At 46.3% G+C, this 20,132-nt stretch overlaps 2 protein-coding genes across 9 annotated transcripts in view; both read left to right on the forward strand.

Annotated features, from left to right (window-relative positions):
• NUP58 (nucleoporin 58) overlaps window positions 1–6,790 on the forward strand; it is a 42,395-nt gene extending 35,605 nt beyond the window's left edge. For 6 of the 8 annotated variants that reach the window (XM_065050369.1, XM_065050416.1, XM_065050405.1 and 3 more), the window contains one exon: window positions 1,853–3,875. In XM_065050369.1, the coding sequence (XP_064906441.1) occupies window positions 1,853–2,022 (170 nt within the window). In that variant the 3' untranslated portion in view covers window positions 2,023–3,875. Of the gene's footprint in view, window positions 1–1,852; window positions 3,876–6,625 lie in introns of those variants that run through there. The other 2 variants (XM_065050425.1, XM_065050396.1) reach the window with 2 other exon arrangements.
• A 7,044-nt stretch (window positions 6,791–13,834) lies between these two features.
• Window positions 13,835–19,506, forward strand: SHISA2 (shisa family member 2). The gene is made up of 2 exons (XM_065050439.1): window positions 13,835–14,315; window positions 16,431–19,506. The coding sequence occupies exons 1-2, from the start codon at window positions 14,012–14,014 to the stop codon at window positions 16,982–16,984; spliced, it is 858 nt and encodes a 285-aa protein (XP_064906511.1). The 5' UTR covers window positions 13,835–14,011; the 3' UTR covers window positions 16,985–19,506.
• The last annotated feature ends 626 nt before the right edge of the window (window positions 19,507–20,132 follow it).

Below are 20,132 nucleotides of genomic sequence, written 5' to 3' on the forward strand. Positions count from 1 at the left end.
AATGACACTTCTAACATAATAGCTATTGTACTCCAGGCTGTATCTAAATTAACAGGCATGTTCTCAATCTTCTCATCACACAGTTTATGCATCTTTCTTATTTTAACATTACTCAAGTAAAGCTCATGCTGCCTTACCTACACGCCTCAAAATAATCCCTGCATCTAGAGGCAGCCAGATAGAGGCAGTTCATGAACACTCTCTTCTTGCCTAATGAACTCCTGACACTATAGATCACATACAGCTTTATCATGAACTGCATTCATGATGTTTTCTGTAGGAGGCAATACTTAACTGTTATCTCAGATACATACTTGAAGTCAAAAGGTAACTTAGCAAGAACAGTTTTGGTTATTATTTTTTTCCATTCATGAGACTCCCTGATGAAGATCAAGCTTATTCTTCTAAAAGTCTTACTTGGGATTCAGAGGTAGCAGGGAAATGGAGGAACAGTTGCATCTATTCCACCCCTTACATCCTAGGATGACAGACAGATTAGTCCATAAAACTTGAAGGACTGCATTTACTGGAATGTAGATAATGGGGGTTTTTCCTGACCAGGTGATGTGCTGTATAACCCAGGTCCAGACATTACAAAAGGAAGAGTTTCATGTTGTATTTTGAACTAGTTCTCGATCCAAAGCGTCAATAACAAGTGAGAGAACAGAAGACATCAGGCTTGTGAGAGCCACTTTGGGGTTCTGCTGAGGCAACCAGTTGGCTTGTTATTTCTGTGCTTTAAAGATATTTAGGCATTGAGTTGAAGATACTGCCATAACCAAGTAATTGCTTTAACTGTCAGCTTGACAACTAACAAAACTTGAAGTACTCTGTATTCAGAATATAACCTTTTTGTTTGTTAATCGGTTCCATTTTTTCTTAATATTTTAATTGTTCACAGGTTTCCATGTGCAACTTGGATGAAACTATTTATTAAAATCTTGCTCATGTTATAGTTCATTTGTGTGAATGGTTACCTCATTTGGTTCCTTGAGAGAAGAAAAAGCAGAGTGAAGTTCTGCTTCTTATAAACTAATATTTGAGAGATTTCTAGCATTCTCTAAATTTCAAGTATTATCCAAGTTGTTTGTGCATAACTGATATAAATTCTCAGAAGAAAGTAAAATGAATTGGTGTTGCTGAAAAGTATAGGCAGGTTTTCTTCAAAGGTTCTTGTTTTATAGCAGAACCAAATGTTCAATTTGTTTACCTTCATCAAAGCAGGTGGAGGAGTTAAAATAACACAATTTGCTCACTTAGTCATTCAGTTTTTCCAGAGCTTTGTTTTCAGTGCTGCTTTTTGGTTTAAGTCAGAAAGTGTATTGTTAAGTACCAATAATTTGGCGGTGACTTGAGCCTTTTCTGCCTCTTGTTTAAGGCACGGTCTGTGCCACAGATGCTATAAAGACAAGCAAAGGTGGCCTCGTCAGGGGGGCACAAGGCTGGGGGCTCACACTCCAGCTCTGCTGTTTACCTGCAGTGAGCTGTGCTCCACTTGTACCTCTGCCTTCCTTGCACCCTGTGCACCCATCACATATTTACACTGAGAACCTGAGAAGTTATGGTCCTTCTGTTGTACAATTTCAGTGGGACTTTTGGATGCTACTGTTATATGGATAATGGTATAATAGACTTGTGATTTAAGATATTATTGTTTACAATCACTGTAATATCCAGGTTGCCGTAGCAAGTCCAAACGCATTAGCAGTGTGGCATACTGTTGTAGATAGATGTTAGTATAAAGTACTAGAAATACTGGTAATAAAGTAGTTGGTGTTCATAACTCCAAGGAGAACAAACTTGCAATCCTGATATAACTTCTGTTTTAAAATGTTTTTCCCTCCCTCATAAGGCTTTGGCAGCTCGACTACATCTGGCTTTAACTTCAGCAATCCCGGCATCACAGCATCAGCTGGCCTGACGTTCGGGGTGTCTAATCCTGCATCTGCAGGCTTTGGGACAGGAGGGCAACTTCTTCAGCTGAAGAAACCTCCAGCTGGAAACAAGCGGGGGAAAAGATAGGCAACCCTTAGGGAAGGGGAAGTGAATCGACTTTGTTCATCTGAAAAGTTTATTTTTCTAGATTGATGCATTACTTAAATTGCATCCCAAGAGATTTATAAAAATTTTGCTACTTTTCCCTAGTCTGAAATACAGAACGAAACCATATTGAACAGCTATTTTCTTGTGAATAGAAACCCGTTTATGTATTTTTATTTTTGGCCCTAGTTTTAGAAATGTTCTATACTGCATTATTATTAAAGAATCTTGTAAACCCATCTATTTAACCTAATGTTAGTAGCAGAATATTTTTTGTTAATAAGCTTTATACCATATGAATATATGCATATTTGTTTTTTGTACAGATAAAATATATTCTAGTACAAATACTAGAGTTCATATCTTCTGTTCCTGGATATGGCCTTTAAATCTACTTCAGGGTGTTTTTGTGTATATGGATGTAAATATATACAGTACAGTGCACACATCTGTGTGTATGTATGTGTATATATATATATGTATAAAATACAGATGTGCAAACCTTGCCCCATAGACAGGTCTCCTTTCCTTTGTGTGTGCTGTTTCTCTGTGTTGCCCTGTGGTCCCTTATCTTGATGTTCCTAGGAGTTTCAAATAGTGGGTCCCAGGCTACGTCATCATTGCTTCTTCTGTTTTATTGTTTAAGACCAGCTGAAATACGACGTTTACTATTTCATAAAGTTTGGTAAATAGTGGCTAGTAGCTGCTTTTTTTAAATCTTTTTCTTAACCCATTTAGCAGCCACCTCTAAAGAAGAGTCTGAGATTTTGACACAGACATGTAATGTTCCCAGACAGTTTGGTTTTGTTTTTCTCCCGAGCTGAATAGTGGGGCGTTGGTTGAGCTTTTCCCTGCAATTGGAGGAGATGGGATATGCTGCTCTAATGAAAACCCAAGGTAGCTGTTACTAATTGGAGCCGGTTCACTGGCTTCTCATCGGAGCTACTAGCATTGACTTAAAAGCAGTTGCGTATCTGCTTTCAACATGAGGTATGGTATGATAAGTTGCTGCTAAAGAACGGAGGAGGAAAATTATATCATTTGAAGGTTAAAGCTATTGCAACGGTAGTTTTTGAATCTTGCATATTACATCACAGCTGCTTGTGCTGCATCTCCAAGTCAGAATGAGTAGAAATAGCTGGGAGAACATTTTAAGGAGGTACTGCCTTATGCGAGATAAAGAATAGATTGGTTGAATCTTTGCAAATAAAGATACAGGTTGAAATGTGAACATGAAACTTTGGAGCCGTGTTGCTTTTGATGTAGAAGATGTTTTGTATATAACAAGCATCAAATGAATATTCACAATCATTTTCACAAAAGCACCTTTTTTCTAAAACAGTTACAGTGCATAAGATTTTTCTAGTACCAGGTTATTTGCTTTCTATTGTTAAAGTGTTATTATCATTTTGTATGTTTTGGAGGCAATGTCTGCATTCAGCTGTGATTTGCTCTTTGACAAATGTTCAGTTTGTTACTTGATCTGACATAATTAAGGGAAACTGAGCACAGAATTCTTCACTTTTGTACTTGTATGTTATTGCATCTTTGTGAGCAGTCTCTTAGGAAGGGATAAAATGTGGGGTTTTTTTATGTCCTGGGAAAATAAAGCTTACATTTTATTTTTATTTCAACCTTTCTTTTAAACTTTCCTTGGGCTGCAGCCAAAACAGTAATGTTTATATTCCTTTATTACTGCTTTTTTTAATAGTTAATATGTTAAACCACTGGACTCTCTTGTAATGTATTAATTTGTGAAACTAATTCTAAATGTGTACTCTTTGTCCATATGTGCAACTTATCATTGTGCAGACAATAAAACAATAATGCTGTGATCCTTGGAATACATATTTGCCTATTTGAAAGATCATCTCCTGTGTTTTAGGAGAAGCAAAAACATCATTGTCTAATATGTAGAATTGTTTTTCTTAGAATTTATATAATGCAAAATTATTGTTTGTGAAGCTAGGGCCCTGATCTCTGGATTGTGGTGTTGGTGAAGGGAGGTCTTGTGTTATGGATTTGTCTGGAATCTCTTTACAGTGTGCTGTACAAACCTGGGTCGTGCAGAGACGTGACAGCACTGGGGATGGCGTAGTAAATTCAAAAGCAGCCTGAGCCTCCTGCGTATCCGTGATCTGTTTCTTTTCACATTAAGGCAACAGTTATGTTTTCATTTAGCCTAAGTGAAAAAGTGACTGTGTAATAACATAATCACATGCTGAAGTACAAAACCAAAGTCAAAATGGGATATGAAATCGTTATATTGCCAGAATATTACTTGGGTGGTTGAATTTGGCCATGATTTTCAAGGATCAGCATTGTATACATTTTTGATGATTTTTTTTTTTTTTTAAATGCACAGAAATGTAATATAATTAGAGTGCAAAATACAAATACCCTGAAGGTGTGGCTTGGTTTTCTGCAAGACAGGCTCAGAAGCTGTCCTGTACTGAAACACCATGGAATGAAATCACCTCTGGATTATTTTGTCAGGAAAGAAAAATATGTACCAGAGAAACGCTGAAGTCGCACATGTGGGATGCGATTCTCTACTAGTTTGTACCTGGTTGTACAGCTATGGTGTAAACTTACTTATGTGACCTCTGTCTTTTACCTGAAGTAACTTGTTCTTTTCTTTGCTGTTCTCCTTGCAATGAGCGCAGCAGCAGGTAGGGTAGCGCTGTGCCTTAGACTGCTTGCTGCACGAACCTCTTCTTGGTCCAGCACCTCAAAACTTTCTTTACACTCACAATTGTCCCTGTTCCTGACAAGCTGGCCAGCTTGGTACTACTACATGTATTTACTGTCTTCTGGTGGTTTGGGAGGGAGGAGGTTGGACTGAGGTGGAGTTGGATAGAGTTTGTGCAGCTTCCTCACCACAGGAAATCCAAATCCAGCTATACCCCCTCCATCTACACATTCATAACATAACTGCACTTTGAACCTCCATTGCTTTTGAGCATCACTTTTAAAATGAAAAATGTAGTTAAGGAATACAGGCTTAGTGGGCTTCTTTGACATCAGTGGTAATTTCTTTTTCCCAGTCTGCTACTGATGTTAATAGTAGAAATAATCCAGAGTTAGTTGTGTCAGCTCTTGCATGTTATTGGTTCTAATACCTGGCATGTCTAAACAGGAGCACCTTGTAGGTCCTTAGTGAAAAATTTAAGAGTAACTGTTTAGAAAAACCCATCTGTGCTTTAGAATGTAAATGCCTTATGCTCCATAAAAACTTCCTTCCGTAAAATTCTTGTTCAAGTTTATAAGAACGAAGAACTGGCTGTGCACAGAAATTTCCATCAATAAATTACGCAGGTTTTGGACTGATCACTGGAATTGTGCTGTCAGACCGTTTCCCTCCTCCCTCTCATTCAGTACCTTCCAGTGCCATGGCTGGTATCTCCAGACACTGATGGTCGGTTAAAGTACCATAGTAGTAGATTTGTACAACTTCTCGTGAAAATCAGGAGTTGGGCCTGGAGGCAGCGGGTGCCTGGTGCTAGTGGAGCTCCATCCCAGCTGTAAGGTGCCATCTCCACCCCACCAGACAGGTAGGTTGCTGAAGAGGAGGAGCATGGAAGTGATGAGGGGGGAGGAGAAGTGTGGGGAGAAACGAGGGGATGCAGAGCACAAGGCTTCTGACTGTGAATGGGACAACATGTTTTAGTTCAGCTTGGGATCATTTCTTCTGTACTCAGTGTTGGATATTTATATGCTGGTATTTCTGTAGTCTAAAATCAACTTGAGTTTGTAATACATATATTTTTATATTGGTTGAATGTTGCATGTAGTAGGTAGAAATAGATGATCGTGGCAGTTTCATTTTCTACACAGGTGACACTTCTTTACTTGGTGGGTGGGGGAAATCTATGAATTAGCTCTCAAACCAAAGGAATTAAAAGAAATATAAAATTAAGAGAGTCCTATCAGGATTCCAGTTGCCCTGTTGGAGAGTGCAGCTTCCCCCAGGTGGCAGAAGGCTGCCATTTATAATACATACTGCCACCACAATGCCGAGCCTTGCAGGTGGACCTCTCAAGCCCTGCGTCACCTTTTATTTCCAGGTTATTCACGTTTTCAATTTTGTTGAACTTCAATATTTAAATGATCCTTCTAAACCATTTGACTCCTGCTATGAGGTTTATTACTTAATGCTCTTTTACTCAGCCTCAGGAATTTAATCTTTATAGCCCATCGCTACAGTTGAGGTGCCACAGTGAGGAGGTGAGTAGGCTGCATGTTACTTTAGCCTTGAAAACTTTTCCAAATAATGGTTTGCTTTCTATTTTCTCACCTTTTAGAAGTAAGGTATATCTAGCTTCTTATGAACAAGTTATTATTAGATTCAGAAGCTTCTACAAACTAGAAAAATCATCTAGGTTGATTTTACTTTTTTTGAATATAGATCTGCCTTCACCAGGTTATCGGGTCAATTCTGTTGAACGCTTGCATGGAAACTTGGCATGCCTACTGCTGCCCCAAACAGGTCAATACCTGAACAGGCAAAAGGTATTTTGCTTGTTTGCTCAACTGATATTTCACAGACTGATGGATTTCCCTCTTTCTTTTCTCTTCAATGCAGGTGTCATTCTGCGGCGTGTGTTTGGGCAGCAGCAGGACCGCAGCTTTCTAAACCGTCATGTAACTGCTTCCAAAATCCAGTTTTGATTAGAGGCTGCTGTATATCGACTGGGCAAGAAATCCTTTGCTGGCTCTGTGTGTTTAATGTGGCACATTCTGGTAACAGGGAATGCTTCAGTGGGGATGATCCCAGTCACAAAAGCAAGCTAGGATGAGGCTTTAATCAGACACTACAGCGTAGTAAAAAGGGAAAGAAACACAGACTTGACAAATATTCAAAATCAAACTATTATATGAAACTTGAAATTCTGAAAAATACCATGAACCCTAATAAGAGAAGAAGGAGGTAAGTTTTCATGGGGAAAAAAAAAGGGTGACAGGCAGTTTGAGCAGACTTACAGTTGGGTGACACCTTGGAGGAGGGGAAAGATGCACAAGCTATGTACAGTTGGGTAGCTAGAGCTAGCCTAGTAACTCCATGTTTAAGTACCTGAATAGAAGCTATTCTAAATGGAAAAAAAAACAAAAACCTTTTATCCTCTTAACAGTGTTAGCATTTCTTGGCTGTTGGGACTACATTTATTTATTTATCAGCATAAACATAAAGGAATTGAACCTTTGAGCTTAAACACTTCTGCTGCTGTTCTCTCCAGGGATAAGGTACATCTGCTAAAGGAGTCCTTACTGAAAAAATGTCCATCTTTCAACGAAAGGCTTGGAATGGGTGTGCCCAAAGGCTGAATGTGTCACTGGCAGGGAGCAGTTAGGCCAGTGCTGCCCTAGTCCTTAATGGAGTGGGGACACCTTTCCAGCTCTGCTGGGGATGAGTGAAGGAGTGCTGGGCAGCACACCTGTGTCTCACCAGCGTGTCGCTTTTGTGGTTCCGTGCAGCTGTGCTCGGTGCAGCAATCCGGTGTGATGCTTCCTTCATCGTTAGCAGCGATGCTGAAGGCAGCTACAGTGGTTCTGATTTAACATCAGGTCAGACAAAGTGAATTGACAGAAGTGATGGCAAAAGGAACATGTTAACCTTAATGCCATGGAAATCAGCCTTAGAGTGCATGTTATATCAGTTTAAAATAGCAATGGTCCTTTTTTCTTTTACCTGTTATTTTGGCTGCTGGTTAAGGGAACTGGTGGAAGGAACTGGCTGCAGCTAACGTTGCCGTTGCACACCCCATGGTAGCTGCATAATGCTTAAACTACAGGAGCAGCTTCCAGTGAGCAGGCAGGTGTTTGCGTACCTCTGGCAGCCAAACCGGAGCAAGCCTTATCCCTGGGGAGGGCGAGACCCACGCTGGCTGTTAGCTGAGCTGATGCAGAAGCCCCACAAGGGTAAAGCTCCTACTTGAGCCTGTGGTAGCAAAGTGAAGTTGATGCTGAGCTCTGCTTTGAGAGTAAAGAGGGAAGGCTTTTAACATTGTTTATGTTGGCTTCAGGCATGGTAATGCTCTGTCAGTGCCAGTAGCAACCTCGGGGATGTGTCGGGGGATGTGCAGAAGCGGCTGGAACCGCAGGGAGGCTGTGGCAGCTCATCCAGATTGCACTGTGCAGGGCAAGAATTGCTGTACTGAAGATGCCTGTCTAATGCAAATGCCTGTTAGCTTAAATTTATACCTTACTAGTAACAATATTTAGCTAGAAATGTGTTTCTGAATAATTTTTCACTTTACACTTGAGAAGTGTCACCTTCCTCACCACCTCTCCCCATGCCTTATTCCTAGCACAGCTGTTGAGTGCTGCTCCATCACGGCGATGCCCGCGCTGTGGTGGTTATGGGGCTGCAGAGCTGCTGAGAAGTACTGGGGCAAAAGGGATACTTGGGCTCAGGCAGATGGGTGGTGATAGCAATCCTGCAGCCACAGAAATAGTAACATTAAAAACCAAGTGCTGTTGCAGAGTGGCGGATGTGTCATTGAAAGTTGGCCCTGAGAAGGGAGGGGGGCTGTGACATGCAGCCCCTCGTTGCTAGGTTGTCATTGCTAGGTTGTGGCATCTTGAAGGTAAGTCCTATTTGTGCTATACTATTGATGTTAAGTGAAATAGCAATGATGCAAGCAGGCACAGTCCATTTTACTGCTTTTGTAAGCAGTGTAAAAAAAAAACATCATGATCTAGAAAATATTCTCATAAATGTTGTTAATTTTCTGCACCAAGTTGCTTCTTCTTGCTCATCTGTGCTAATAATCACTATGTAAAATCAAAATCTGCAGATTAAGTTGTAGTTTAAGTCCCGGTGAACCATACCAAGAGGAAAAGCACATTTTTCTTGTCTGGAGCTTGTTAACCTCACTGCCCAGGCAGCAGCCTGTGCTACAGCTGCATAGTGGTGCTGCTTTCACTGTATTGTGCCTAAATCCTTTGTCTTGCACTCTGACATTAGGAGAGCAACAGTACAATTCTGGTTTTCTTCCTGCATTTGATAAAATGCTCATGCTTTATGCTCTGTGCAGCATAAACTGGACTATGAATGTGGAAAATTCCAGTACTTCAGGGTTTTTCTTTTTTCAATTTAAATAACTTTATAGTAATGATGCCTTGTCAAACTGGCCAGTGTCACTGGGAGGACAGGCTGTGGAAAGATGGATTTAGTCCCTAATAAGTAATTCATCCTCCCTTCTTGTCTGAGGAGGGGGAAAAAGCTAAAATTCTTTTTTGCTATTGGTTCGAGTAGTTGGCTACAGCAGAAATAACAATTTGATTAAGAAATGGCACCTGTTTCAATCTGAAGATGTGCACATCAGCTTGGTGTCTTTTATACTCTAATGCCAATCTCTTGTGTCTGCAGTAAGCGGGAGCTCCAGAAATCAATGTACTAAGTAAGACTCCAGGGAGAGGAGCATGACAATTGTATTGATCACAGCCGCGTAGCCAGGCAATGCTAACAAACTTCCTAAAGCCCCTGTCTGACAGGGCTCAGCGTTGAAACAGGAGGATGCTTTCTGAGAAACAGCCTCCTCCTCACCTTGTTGCAATACTCCCCTCATGAATTTGGAGGGAGATGTCCCCCAGCACTTAGAGATGCTGTTACCTGGTCAGCTCGCTCCTCTCTGCCCCCAACCCTTCACCCCGTTATCGAGAGAGCAGTGCATTTTGCAGCTGGCGCAACGATAGCGGAGGTGTCTGTGTTGGCTGTGATAACGTGGTGCCAGCGCTGATGTCCGATGTCACCTCTGCGTGCGCTGATAGCAGAACCCGAATCTCTGCGTGTTGATGTGCCTGGTGCCGGCACAGCCACTGCAGATTCACTGACCAGCCCTTGAGTGTGCGAACTTCATATCATTTCATTTGAGGTTATTTTTACAGCCCTTTGATTCTTTCTGTGAGATTTTTTTTTTTTCCTTGGGTCATCTTGTTTTAATTATTTTCCAGGAAATGAGAGCAAATAAAAGAAAGCCTTTCTGCTATGAATACACGTGTATTTTAAAATACAGTTATTAAATATGTTCCCTAAGCAGAAATAAAAACCAGGCTGGCTTAGACAAGTAACACCACAATCGGAGAAGCTGTTTGGACCTTTAAATATACTGATGGTGTTTAAATAACACCACAGGTATATCTATACTAGTGTAAAAGGTAGCTAATAACCAGAGCAGGAGGAGACAAATTAAGCTCTATTATTCTGGTAACTGTCCTCACCTGGGAAATTATGTTAGTGGAACATGTCAGTATGGGCTGCAGTCTTGATTACAGCAGCCCTCTGTACAAACCCCATAGCGATGGTGTTCTAATAAAGCTACCCTTCCCACTAACTTCACACGGGGGCAGCAAGGCATTGCTTTATCAGCAGGAAATACAGTTTTACCTGAGAAGCAACTTTGCCAGGACAAATGGAGAAGATGCTGGGATTTCTGCCTCCAAGGGGATGCGTTTATCAATTAAAAAACAAAACAAAACCCAAACAAATTAGTTTTTATATAACTAAACACCTCTGCACTCAGCTTGGCTTTCAGATGGGAATTGATTACATTATTTTGTATTACCAGGAAGAAGAATCTTCTACTGATGAAGTGTTGAGCTGCAATATGTAAGTGTACAAACTGCAATAAAATCCAGCTCTTGCAGTAAGCATGGCCTGGCTTTTACGTGCCAAGTGATCTGAATGACAGTACCATGATGGCGACTTGTAGATTTTCTCTGGGAGAAGGGAGGAACAAGACTTCAGGTTATAAATTTTAATTTACAATCCAGATTTGCAGACACAAATCCAGATTTAATTTACAATCCAGATTTGGACACAACTGCAGACAAAGTAATTCCCAAATCCAGATTTTCAAGGTTTCTAATGAGGCTGCAAAATTGTTTGATGGTAGATACACTAGCTAAATATAACGAGAAAGGTACATAAATGCCTCTCTGGCATGCAAGGCTGGGCAATGAAAAACAGGTAATCTCACATGTACCCAAGTGACTGGGATACCAAAAATGAATACTAAATATACCCAATGGGAAGAGAAAAAAATAATCCATCCGCCATCTAAAGTTTATCTCCAAGGGGTTGAAAGGAAGAGGGGACAGGAGCTGCTCCCAGTTCTGTGTCTCTTTTACCATCAAGGGAATGGCGCAAGTTGCAGAGCATGGGTTGAAAATACGACAGGGAAAGCAAAACATCCCAAACAGCAAGAGCCATGTACAGAGCCACAGAAGCTCACGGCAGCTCAGGGAGTCGTGTCGCAGGGTTTTCCTTTTCCTGGCTCTAAAGAGATTCCAACCAAAATAGATAAAGATACAGAATAAGGTGACAGGTCTGTGTTCCTACTTTATCTTGGAGAATTTGTAAGACACAAGGGGGAGGGCCTGTTGTTTCTCCCTTATTGTTACAGCTTCCTCCAATCCTCTTCCCTCCTTCCTGTCCCCTGCACGCTGGCACAGCCGGTCCCCACAAATATTTGCAGTTCCTCACTGTGACCGGTTCAGCAGCTCACACTCAAGGTGGGACGTTTGCTTTCCTGCTTGTGAAGGGCAAAGAACATTTCTACTGAGCCAAAGGCCTCAGAAACTACAACTACTAGTAGTAGAAGCTTGGATACTTTTAGAAAAAAAAAAGTTGAAGCAGATAATAGAGATTTATAAACTATGTGATCATTATTGACTGTCTCTCGGCTTTAAAAATCTTTGTCAGCTCTATGCGGTTAAAAGCTGCAAGATGCTCAGTTTGATGGCAAATGGAATGTGTCAGCCTTAGTGATGAGTTAAGTTTACACTGAAAAAGGATTGAGTTAATGTTATCAAATTGATAGGCACAGGACAATAACTTTTTCAAGAGGCAGAGTGGCTGCTTTTGGGTTTTGGGGATATTTTTTTTTTATTGTGCTTTACATTTTAAATAATATTAATATTATCTGATCAGCTTGTAAAGACAGCTAGAAAAAAAAAATCTTGGCTAATTACTGTATCACTATATTCTAAAGCACTTTGCAAAGTGCCAAGTGTTTTAAGTTTTACGAAAGCATAGTGAGATGTGCTGTTATCTCTGGTTTTACCCAGACAAGACAAATTCTGAGCTTGAATATAAAAAGTACCTGCTACAGATAATCTCTGCAAGGGGTCTGGTGCTGGTATTTTGTTGTGATTGGGGCTCCTGAATGGGAATAAATAGTCCCCTCTTTAACTACCTAGTGCCTATCTTCTCATACACTGTTAATGCCACTGAAAGATCCAATTTAATGAGTATCAGTGGAACCAGTGGCTGGAAGGGTGGGGCTTGGAAAGTATTTTGCTTGCCATGTATAAAAGAATCAAGAAGCTGCTTTCTGAACTATGAGAATGTCAGTCCCACCCAGATTTAAAGAAAATGATCTTGCAGGAAGCCCTGTGTGAGCGAAGGTGTTCAACAGCTGCTGTGCTGTGCCTGGGGGCTGCCAGACACCCCGATGGGTCACCAATGGGAGCTTGTGGTTTTAACTTCTTCCCCAGAGGATGCCCTTCCCCAGCCGTGTCCCGAGGCTGACCCACAGCACGGGCTGTCTGGGGCGATGGGTGCTCTGGGCCACGCAGGCTGGTGGGTGCTGTCTGGCGCTCCTCACCCCAAACCCAGCGTGCTGGAGCTGAGCGGGTTCTGAGATGGAGCATCCCAAACTCCATCGTTTAAATCCCTGCAAGTTTCTCCTCATTCATCCAGATGGGTTGATACGGGCAAAGCAGAACCTGTCCTGCTGCAATCCCACTTTTCATCTTGATAACTACCAGCTTTTCTAAAGGTTGGCTGCTCGCACCAGGAGGTCGCATCGCACCCGCCTCCCCTCGCCCATGGGTTACTCGTCCTCTCTGGGGTGAGGCAGGGGCTGTGTGCCCCGCCTGTGCTCTGGCTGGGGGCTGAGCTGGGAAAGAACTTGCTGGGAGCAGCAGCGTAGCTGAGGGGGCAAAATGCAATTACCTGTGCTGTAATTTGACCAGAATCTGCTGCCCCAAACGAATACCTCTGTGAAAGCCTGCAGCTGGTGAGGAGCGTCTGAAAAGAGTGACAACAAAAGAGAGATGAAAATAGAGGGGGAAGGACTGGTGTGTTATTAGTGAAAGACAATCATTTAATTGAAGTAGAAAAGCTTGAAAGAGAAACAAATATAATTTTGCGGTCACTGTCACTGCAGGGAAATAATTTCGCAGCAGGATTTAAAAATGGCAAGTTATCAGAGCTACCAGTTTTCTGTCTTTTTAAATTGATCTAATGTCTTGCATGCAGAAGTTCCGCTTGGTAATATCCCAGTTGTTTTTAATCTTTGCGCAGCTGTCTAACTCTCTGCCCACCTCAGCAGCTCGGGCAGGTTTGGCAGCCCTGTCCTGGAGCCGCCGCTGGCTGTGGAGATGTTCCGCGGCAGAAACACCCGTGGATTCCCGCGGCGGCGTGTGGCCCTGCCCGGCGGGGCGCGGGGGCTGGTTTGGGAGGTGGGGGCGGGGAGCGGAGCTGCTCTCGGTGGCAGCGACACCTCGGTGCTGCAGCCCGTGCCCTCGGCGGCCAGGGGCCGCGGGGACGCCCCGTCGGGCGGGGGCGGGGCGGGCGCATGCGCACTCGACCGCCGCCGCTGCCTATAAGGGCGCGGCGCGGGAGCCCCCGCCGGAGCGGCGGTGCCGGACGGGGCGGGCGCGGCGGGTCAGGGTCCCGCGGGCGGGCGGAGGGTCGCATCGCACCCGCCTCCCCTCGCCCATGGGCGCGGCGCAGGGCGCAGGCCGGGCCGTCGCGGCGCGGCGGCGGGCGGGGAGTAGCGAGTAGCGGCGCCGCCCGCCCCCCCGCGCTGCCCGGCCGGTCCTTCCCGGCGACGGCTCCGCAACCCCGCGGGCCGGTCCCGGGCATGCGGCGGCAGGACCCGCGGCGAGACTCCCCGCAGCGCGGCGGCTGCCTGCCCCGGGGGGCCGGGCGGCGCTGTCCCGGCGCGGGGGGGCTCTGACCATGCGGGGCGGGCGCTGCTGGCTGCTGCTGGCGGCGCTGGGCTGGCTGCTGCCGGCGGGGGCCGCGGCCAGCGGCGAGTACTGCCACGGCTGGCTGGACGGACAGGGCGGCTGGCGGGACGGCTTCCAGTGCCCCGAGCGCTTCGACGGCGGCGACGCCACCATCTGCTGCGGCAGCTGCGCCCTCCGCTACTGCTGCTCCAGCGCCGAGGCGCGCCTGGACCAGGGAGCCTGCGACAACGACCGGCGGCAGGGCGGCGGCGAGCCGGGCCGGCCCGGCAAGGACGGCCCCGACGGCGCGGCAGGTGAGGCGGCCCCGGCCCGGCCCCGGCGGTTCCCTGTGCCTCGGTGGCTCCAGGGGAGCCGCCGCTTTTGCGGCAAAGTTATCGGCCCGCTCCTTCCCCTTGTTGTCGGTTCATTCCACCGATGGGTCGTGGGGCAAAAAGGATGGAGGTGGGGGCAGCCAAGCCCTTCTGTAGCCATTAAACGGGAAAACGTACCCGCGCTTAGATATACTGCTTTTTGTCTTCCTCCGATTTGAAAGTCCAGCCCTGTCGTCCTTAAAAGTAGGTGACACCACTGGCTCACAGCCTTGGCCGAGCTGTTTGTCGTGTGCGGCTCTGCCACTGCTCCGAATTGGTTTCTTAGCCCCGTTTGTGCTGACAATTAAAAAGGAAAGGAAAAAATGAAACTACGTGTGAACAAGACATAAAGAAAAAGTAACGTGACATTTCAAAATGGCTTTTGTCTGGTCCCTGCTCTAATTGTATATGTTGTTCCAGATCAGATACCTCCACTTAGGACTGTTTTTTTTACAACATTGAATTTCAAGGCTAATCTCGAGTCTTTCTGCCGCTGTTTTATAAAGAGCCTCAGTGGCCTCCCAGCACCTTGCTGCCATCCCCACGCGCTGAGTACACCAGAAGTAGCCTGAAGTGATGTTATAATTGGGACAGATTTACTTGGAAAACTTGTGTGTTATAGTCTGTAGCAAGTGCATGCACCTGCTCAAGAGCTACCGTAGTGCCAAGTGCAGAAGTAGAGATAGTTTTTTGCAAGGCTTTTGTTTAAAAAGTGCAGAAATTATGGAAGAAGTGGGAGAAATATGGCCTTTTGGTTAATAATTCACCCCACATAACCATCTGTGTGAGGAGGTATTCTGACTTGAGTGGACAGATAAACCCCTTTTGCAGTTCTGAGAACAAGACATTTTTCATAATTTTCATAATTTTCTTAGCAATTGCTCTTTACAGCTCAGCAGGTTTGGGAGCTGTTGCCCTGCACCAGCGCTGGTTTAACGTGCAGGAGGGACGGCTGCAGCCCCCGTGCTCAGGGCACGTCCTCGGCATTAGCCAGGGCCAGCCAGGGGCTCCGCAGCCCTGCCCGAGCCTCAGGGCTGACAGGTTTCAGTGCAGCTGATGAAGCTCAGGTGTGTTATTGGCAGCATTCGCAAGCACTGAAGGGGGGCACCTTCCCCTTGTTACTCCTGGGTATATCCGTGCAGACTTCTTACTGAAGCAGAGAAAACAGCTTTTTTCTCCCTCGGAGTGCAGAGCACCTGGAGCCCAGGTCCTTCCAAGGGTGGGAATCACCATCTGCCTGTTGGGCTCCCATCCCCACCTCTGAGGCATCACCTGTACCTTTTGCGCGTGCCCCTTGCCGACCCGCACTCCTGCCCTGGTGTCCCTTCTTTAAGCCTTGCAAGGAGGGCTGTGGGTTGAACTAGACGATCTCCAGAGGTCCCTTTCAACACTAACCATTCTGTGAAGCTTTGGAGCATGGTGCCGTTGCCCCACTGCCTGCCTCTGGTTTCTCCCCAAACACAGGGCTGAAGCTCAGAGCAGCTGGACACTCATCTGTGGGGCTGGGGGGTGGCAGAGCCCCCTGAGGGCTGCCTGGCTGTCCCCCTGCCCCGAGGGGTGGCAGCAGCTGGGGGGGACTGGCGATGGGGAGGGATGTGATGCCGTGCCAGGGTTTGACCACCTTGTGCTCCCAAGCCCTGACCGGGGATCCTGCCCCCATAGTATCTCCCTATGATGCTGTTCAAACCCATTGTTCTCTTGCCTGATTTTTCTGGCGAGGTATATTGGAGACAAGATCTCATGAGGTGTGGAGCACTGGTTGATGTGGACTAGGCCACCATCAGCATGAGCGAGCTGTCTTCCGTTGAGGTGCGAGCTGTGGGATTTCCCCCTGATAATAACTTTAAAGATGTTTTGGTAATTCCAGACATTATTTTAGCAGGTCTTTTTGTCTTCCCTGTGGAAAATGCTTAGCTGCACACACAGCTTTTGACTCTCACCCTGCACTGACCCACGCTGGGGGAAGGTGGGCTCAGCCTGGGGTGGGTGGGACCTTCTGCCAGAGCAGCTGAGGTCTGTCCTTGTCTCCCAGTGACAAAGTTTTTCTTGCTGTTGCAGTGCCCATCTACGTGCCGTTCCTTATTGTTGGATCTGTATTTGTCGCCTTCATCATCCTGGGGTCACTGGTGGCCGCTTGCTGCTGCAGGTGCCTGCGGCCCAAGCAGGAGCCCCAGCAGAGCCGAGCCCCTGGGGGCACCCGCCTGATGGAGACGATCCCTATGATCCCAAGTGCCAGCACATCCCGGGGCTCCTCCTCCCGCCAGTCGAGCACGGCTGCCAGCTCCAGCTCCAGCGCCAACTCGGGGGCCAGAGCACCCCCGACCAGGTCCCAGACCAACTGCTGCTTGCCGGAAGGGACCATGAATAACGTCTACGTCAACATGCCAACGAACTTCTCGGTGCTGAACTGCCAGCAGGCGACCCAGATCGTGCCGCACCAGGGGCAGTACCTGCACCCCCCGTACGTGGGCTACGCTGTGCAGCACGACTCGATGCCGCTGACCCCGGTGCCCCCGTTCCTCGACGGTCTGCAGAGCGGCTACCGGCAGATCCAGTCTCCCTACCCGCACACCAACAGCGAGCAGAAGATGTACCCAGCTGTGACTGTGTAGCGCTGACGCCTTCCTCCCCCTCCCACCTGACAGGTTTTAATATCTAAACTGAACGGAGGAGAAATACTTCCTCGGAACGAAGCTCCCAGAACATCACTTGTAAATAATTTTGCAAGGCTCATGCATGTCAGACAGTGTTTATAAACCATTTATTTTTCATCGGGGTCTGTTGCCAGAAACTGTAGGATGATATCTTTGAATTAACATTGCCAGATACGCTCTCATTCCAGCGCATGATTTACAGCGGCGAAGGATTATGCTGAAAATGCATATGCATTTCAGATCACTGTACTTGCGAGATAAATGCCGGAGCCATTAAGTGCCCTTCAGGTATGACATGGTCAGAAGTATTTGCCTAATTAATTCGTAGAAAGAGTTTTGTTACACTGTACAAGACCGCAGTACTTAGGAAACCTCTTTCCTCCTCTCCCAGCTGCTTAGTGACATTTCCCTTTGCTTTCCAGACAATCACGACGGAGAGCCGAACGGTGCAATCCCTGCCTGCTGGGTGCCGGTACCGGCCCCCGTGTTTTCTTATGTGCCCCCGGTTTGGGGTGCAATGCCACAAAAGGCTTAGTCTTGCAAAGACCGATTTTCTTTGTCTCAGATATTTATGTAGAAATCAGAAGAGTGTGAATTATTCAGCTCTTCCTTCCAGTGCACTTGAAACCCTTCTTGATTTGGTTTTGCCTCAAGATCAGGACCCAGTAGTGCTTTGCACAGACTTTGTTTATCTTTGTGAACTTTTTACTAAAAACAGGGTACGAGGTGTTTGCTCTTCCTGACGCTCAGCAGAGCGTTTGGTACAGCTGGCAGCATCTGAGCTGAAAACGCCTTTGCAGAGAAAGGTCGGACTGTGACTCCAAATACGCCTGATTTAACCTCACTTCCCATGAAACAGTAAACTCGTGTGACTGTGCAGGAAGTTGTCAGACCCAAACCCTGCTTGTGATTGAGTCTGACTGTAGGAAAACGGGCTTTGTTGCCCCGCCAGCCCACCCCGAGTCCCCAGCCCTGCTCCCCGGGGGTTCACACAAGCCACCCCAGCCTGGGCAGAGAGGGACTGGCGGAGGTTCGAAACCCATCCCTGTTTCTTCTTTACTTATGGGACAGAGGAGTAGGAAGGCACAGCTGTGTTTTAAAACAAGGTAAAAGGCCCAACCAAAGGATGAAGGTGCTTGTGGCTCGCAGTGATGCCGCAGGGGTCAGGGAGGAGTGTGGTACTGGGGGGACACTCTTTGCACTGGAGCTGCTGGCTCCGTCCAGCTTGGCTTCGTCTGGGGAAAAATACCGCAACAGCGCACCAGGAGTAATCAGACTGTGCTAACTGTGATATGTCACCCTGGATGCAACAAACTGAACTGTTTAAGGCTGGTTTTGTCTCTTAAAAAATGTGGTCTCTACATTTCTATCCAGTTACTCTTCAGCCAAAATACCGCAACAGAGGATGGGGCGGGGGGGGTGGGGGGCAAAACCGGGCAGTTGCAGTAAACAGAGCAGATAAAAGGTTTCTTATTGTCTGATACTGTATCAGTATGTAGCAATAACTGTGATACTACTATTTTTTTGTATGTCTGTTTTTAAATTACACATACATGCAGGAGCATTGCCAAATGCAATGGTTTACTTGTAAACATGCCACACACAAGTAGTTGGCAGTGGGCAGAAATGCTTTGGCCACTGACACATGAAAGTGAATAGGACTTTATCCCAGCTCTGCTGTTCTGGCTGCCATCACCCCATCCAGCACGTAGGACCTGGGCAGACAGGTTGGCTGATGAGACCAGGCTGGGCAGCTTTGGCAAGGCAGGGACCGGCTGCGGGCAGCACTGCGCGCTGCTCGGCCCTCGTCTGCTCTGCCTCTCAGGGCAGCTGGGTGCTCCCGGGCTTTGAAGGACCCAACATACACACGGGTCTCATGGAAAATTAGGTTCCTACCTTCCCAAGTTCTGTCTGAGGCAAACAAAGCAGCTCAGGCACTCTGACCTTGCAAAGCTGGGTTTGCATCTGGTGCGGGGGCTCGCGTGCCTTTGGCTGCTGGTGGCTTTGGCAGGAGCTGGAGGTGCTTGGGCCCAGGTGAGACCCAGCCGGTGGCCAGGAGACGAGCCCATCCCACCTTCAGTGTTGTTCCCAACTGTGAACCCCGTCAGCACTCGCCTCCCACTGTCAGGGCGCTGCCTGCCTTGCACATGCCCTGGCCAGGACACCCCCGCTGACCTTTGACATTCAGGTGAACCTCTTTGTACATTGTTTACTTGTTTTTTTAAAAAAAAGCGTAAGTTAAATTTAAGTCTGTAGAAATTAATTTACAACTGAAAGCAGAGAAACCTGAGTTGTAATAAAAGGACGTTTGTGAGATGTGGTGGGTGGTTGTTTTTTTTTGTCATGTACAGTAATGTAAGCCCAATATTACCATTCGATATAGCTTTTAAATCTTTGAAAGGGCACTTGCTTTAAAGTGTTTCATACAAATGAAGAAAAAAAAGCCCCCTTTGTTTCTTAATAAACACTTTATGGTGTGATTTTTTTTTTTGTTTGCTTTGTTACAGTGTTTTTTTTGGTCAGTTAATGCTTTGTTTTCCTCAGTCTACAAGCATGTGTCTGACCAGCCTGGCTCTCCACACCCCGGCAGAAAGCAAAGTGGTGGGTTTTGGCTGTGTTTTTAAAGAATAACAGTAAGAACAACTTACATGGCTGACCACCGTTCCCCGTGGGGCATGTCTGAGGGGGTTGGTGTGGGTGGAGAGCAGAGAGGGGCTTTGAGCACCAGGTGAGCTGGGGACCCATGGGGATGGTTGGGGAGCAGGATGAGCAGAGCCCATGTCTCCACCAGGCTCCCCCTTTCCAAATGACGCCAAATTCTCTGCAGCAAATGGCGTTTTTCAGAGGATTTTGGTTTCCGTTGGCACCATGGTTCCCAGCCAAGCATTTTGACCGTGTCACTCTCAGTAAGTGGCTGTGCTGTTCCCACCTTCCTGTGCACAGCGAACCTTCTCACTTGAGCAAACTCTGTCATTATGAGTGAGAGGAAAAACTCCTGTTGTGCTGGGGGGGTATAACTCAGTCCAGGACAAGGCCACATTGCTGTCCCGGTGTTTGCTCCCTCCTGGTGCTGCCCGGCGGGGCCCAGCATGTGGCTGCGGGCAGA

Source organism: Columba livia, chromosome 1 (assembly GCF_036013475.1).
Source record: "Columba livia isolate bColLiv1 breed racing homer chromosome 1, bColLiv1.pat.W.v2, whole genome shotgun sequence".
Classification (NCBI taxonomy): domain Eukaryota; kingdom Metazoa; phylum Chordata; class Aves; order Columbiformes; family Columbidae; genus Columba; species Columba livia.

What these genes read in the sequence shown, in the direction of transcription:
- SHISA2 (XM_065050439.1), top strand. Translation starts at nt 14,012, where the DNA reads ATGCGGGGCGGGCGCTGCTGGCTGCTGCTGGCGGCGCTGGGCTGGCTG. An exon ending in CGGCCCCGACGGCGCGGCAG is followed by an intron (nt 14,316 to 16,430) that starts GTGAGGCGGCCC and finishes TTGCTGTTGCAG; the next exon opens with TGCCCATCTACGTGCCGTTC.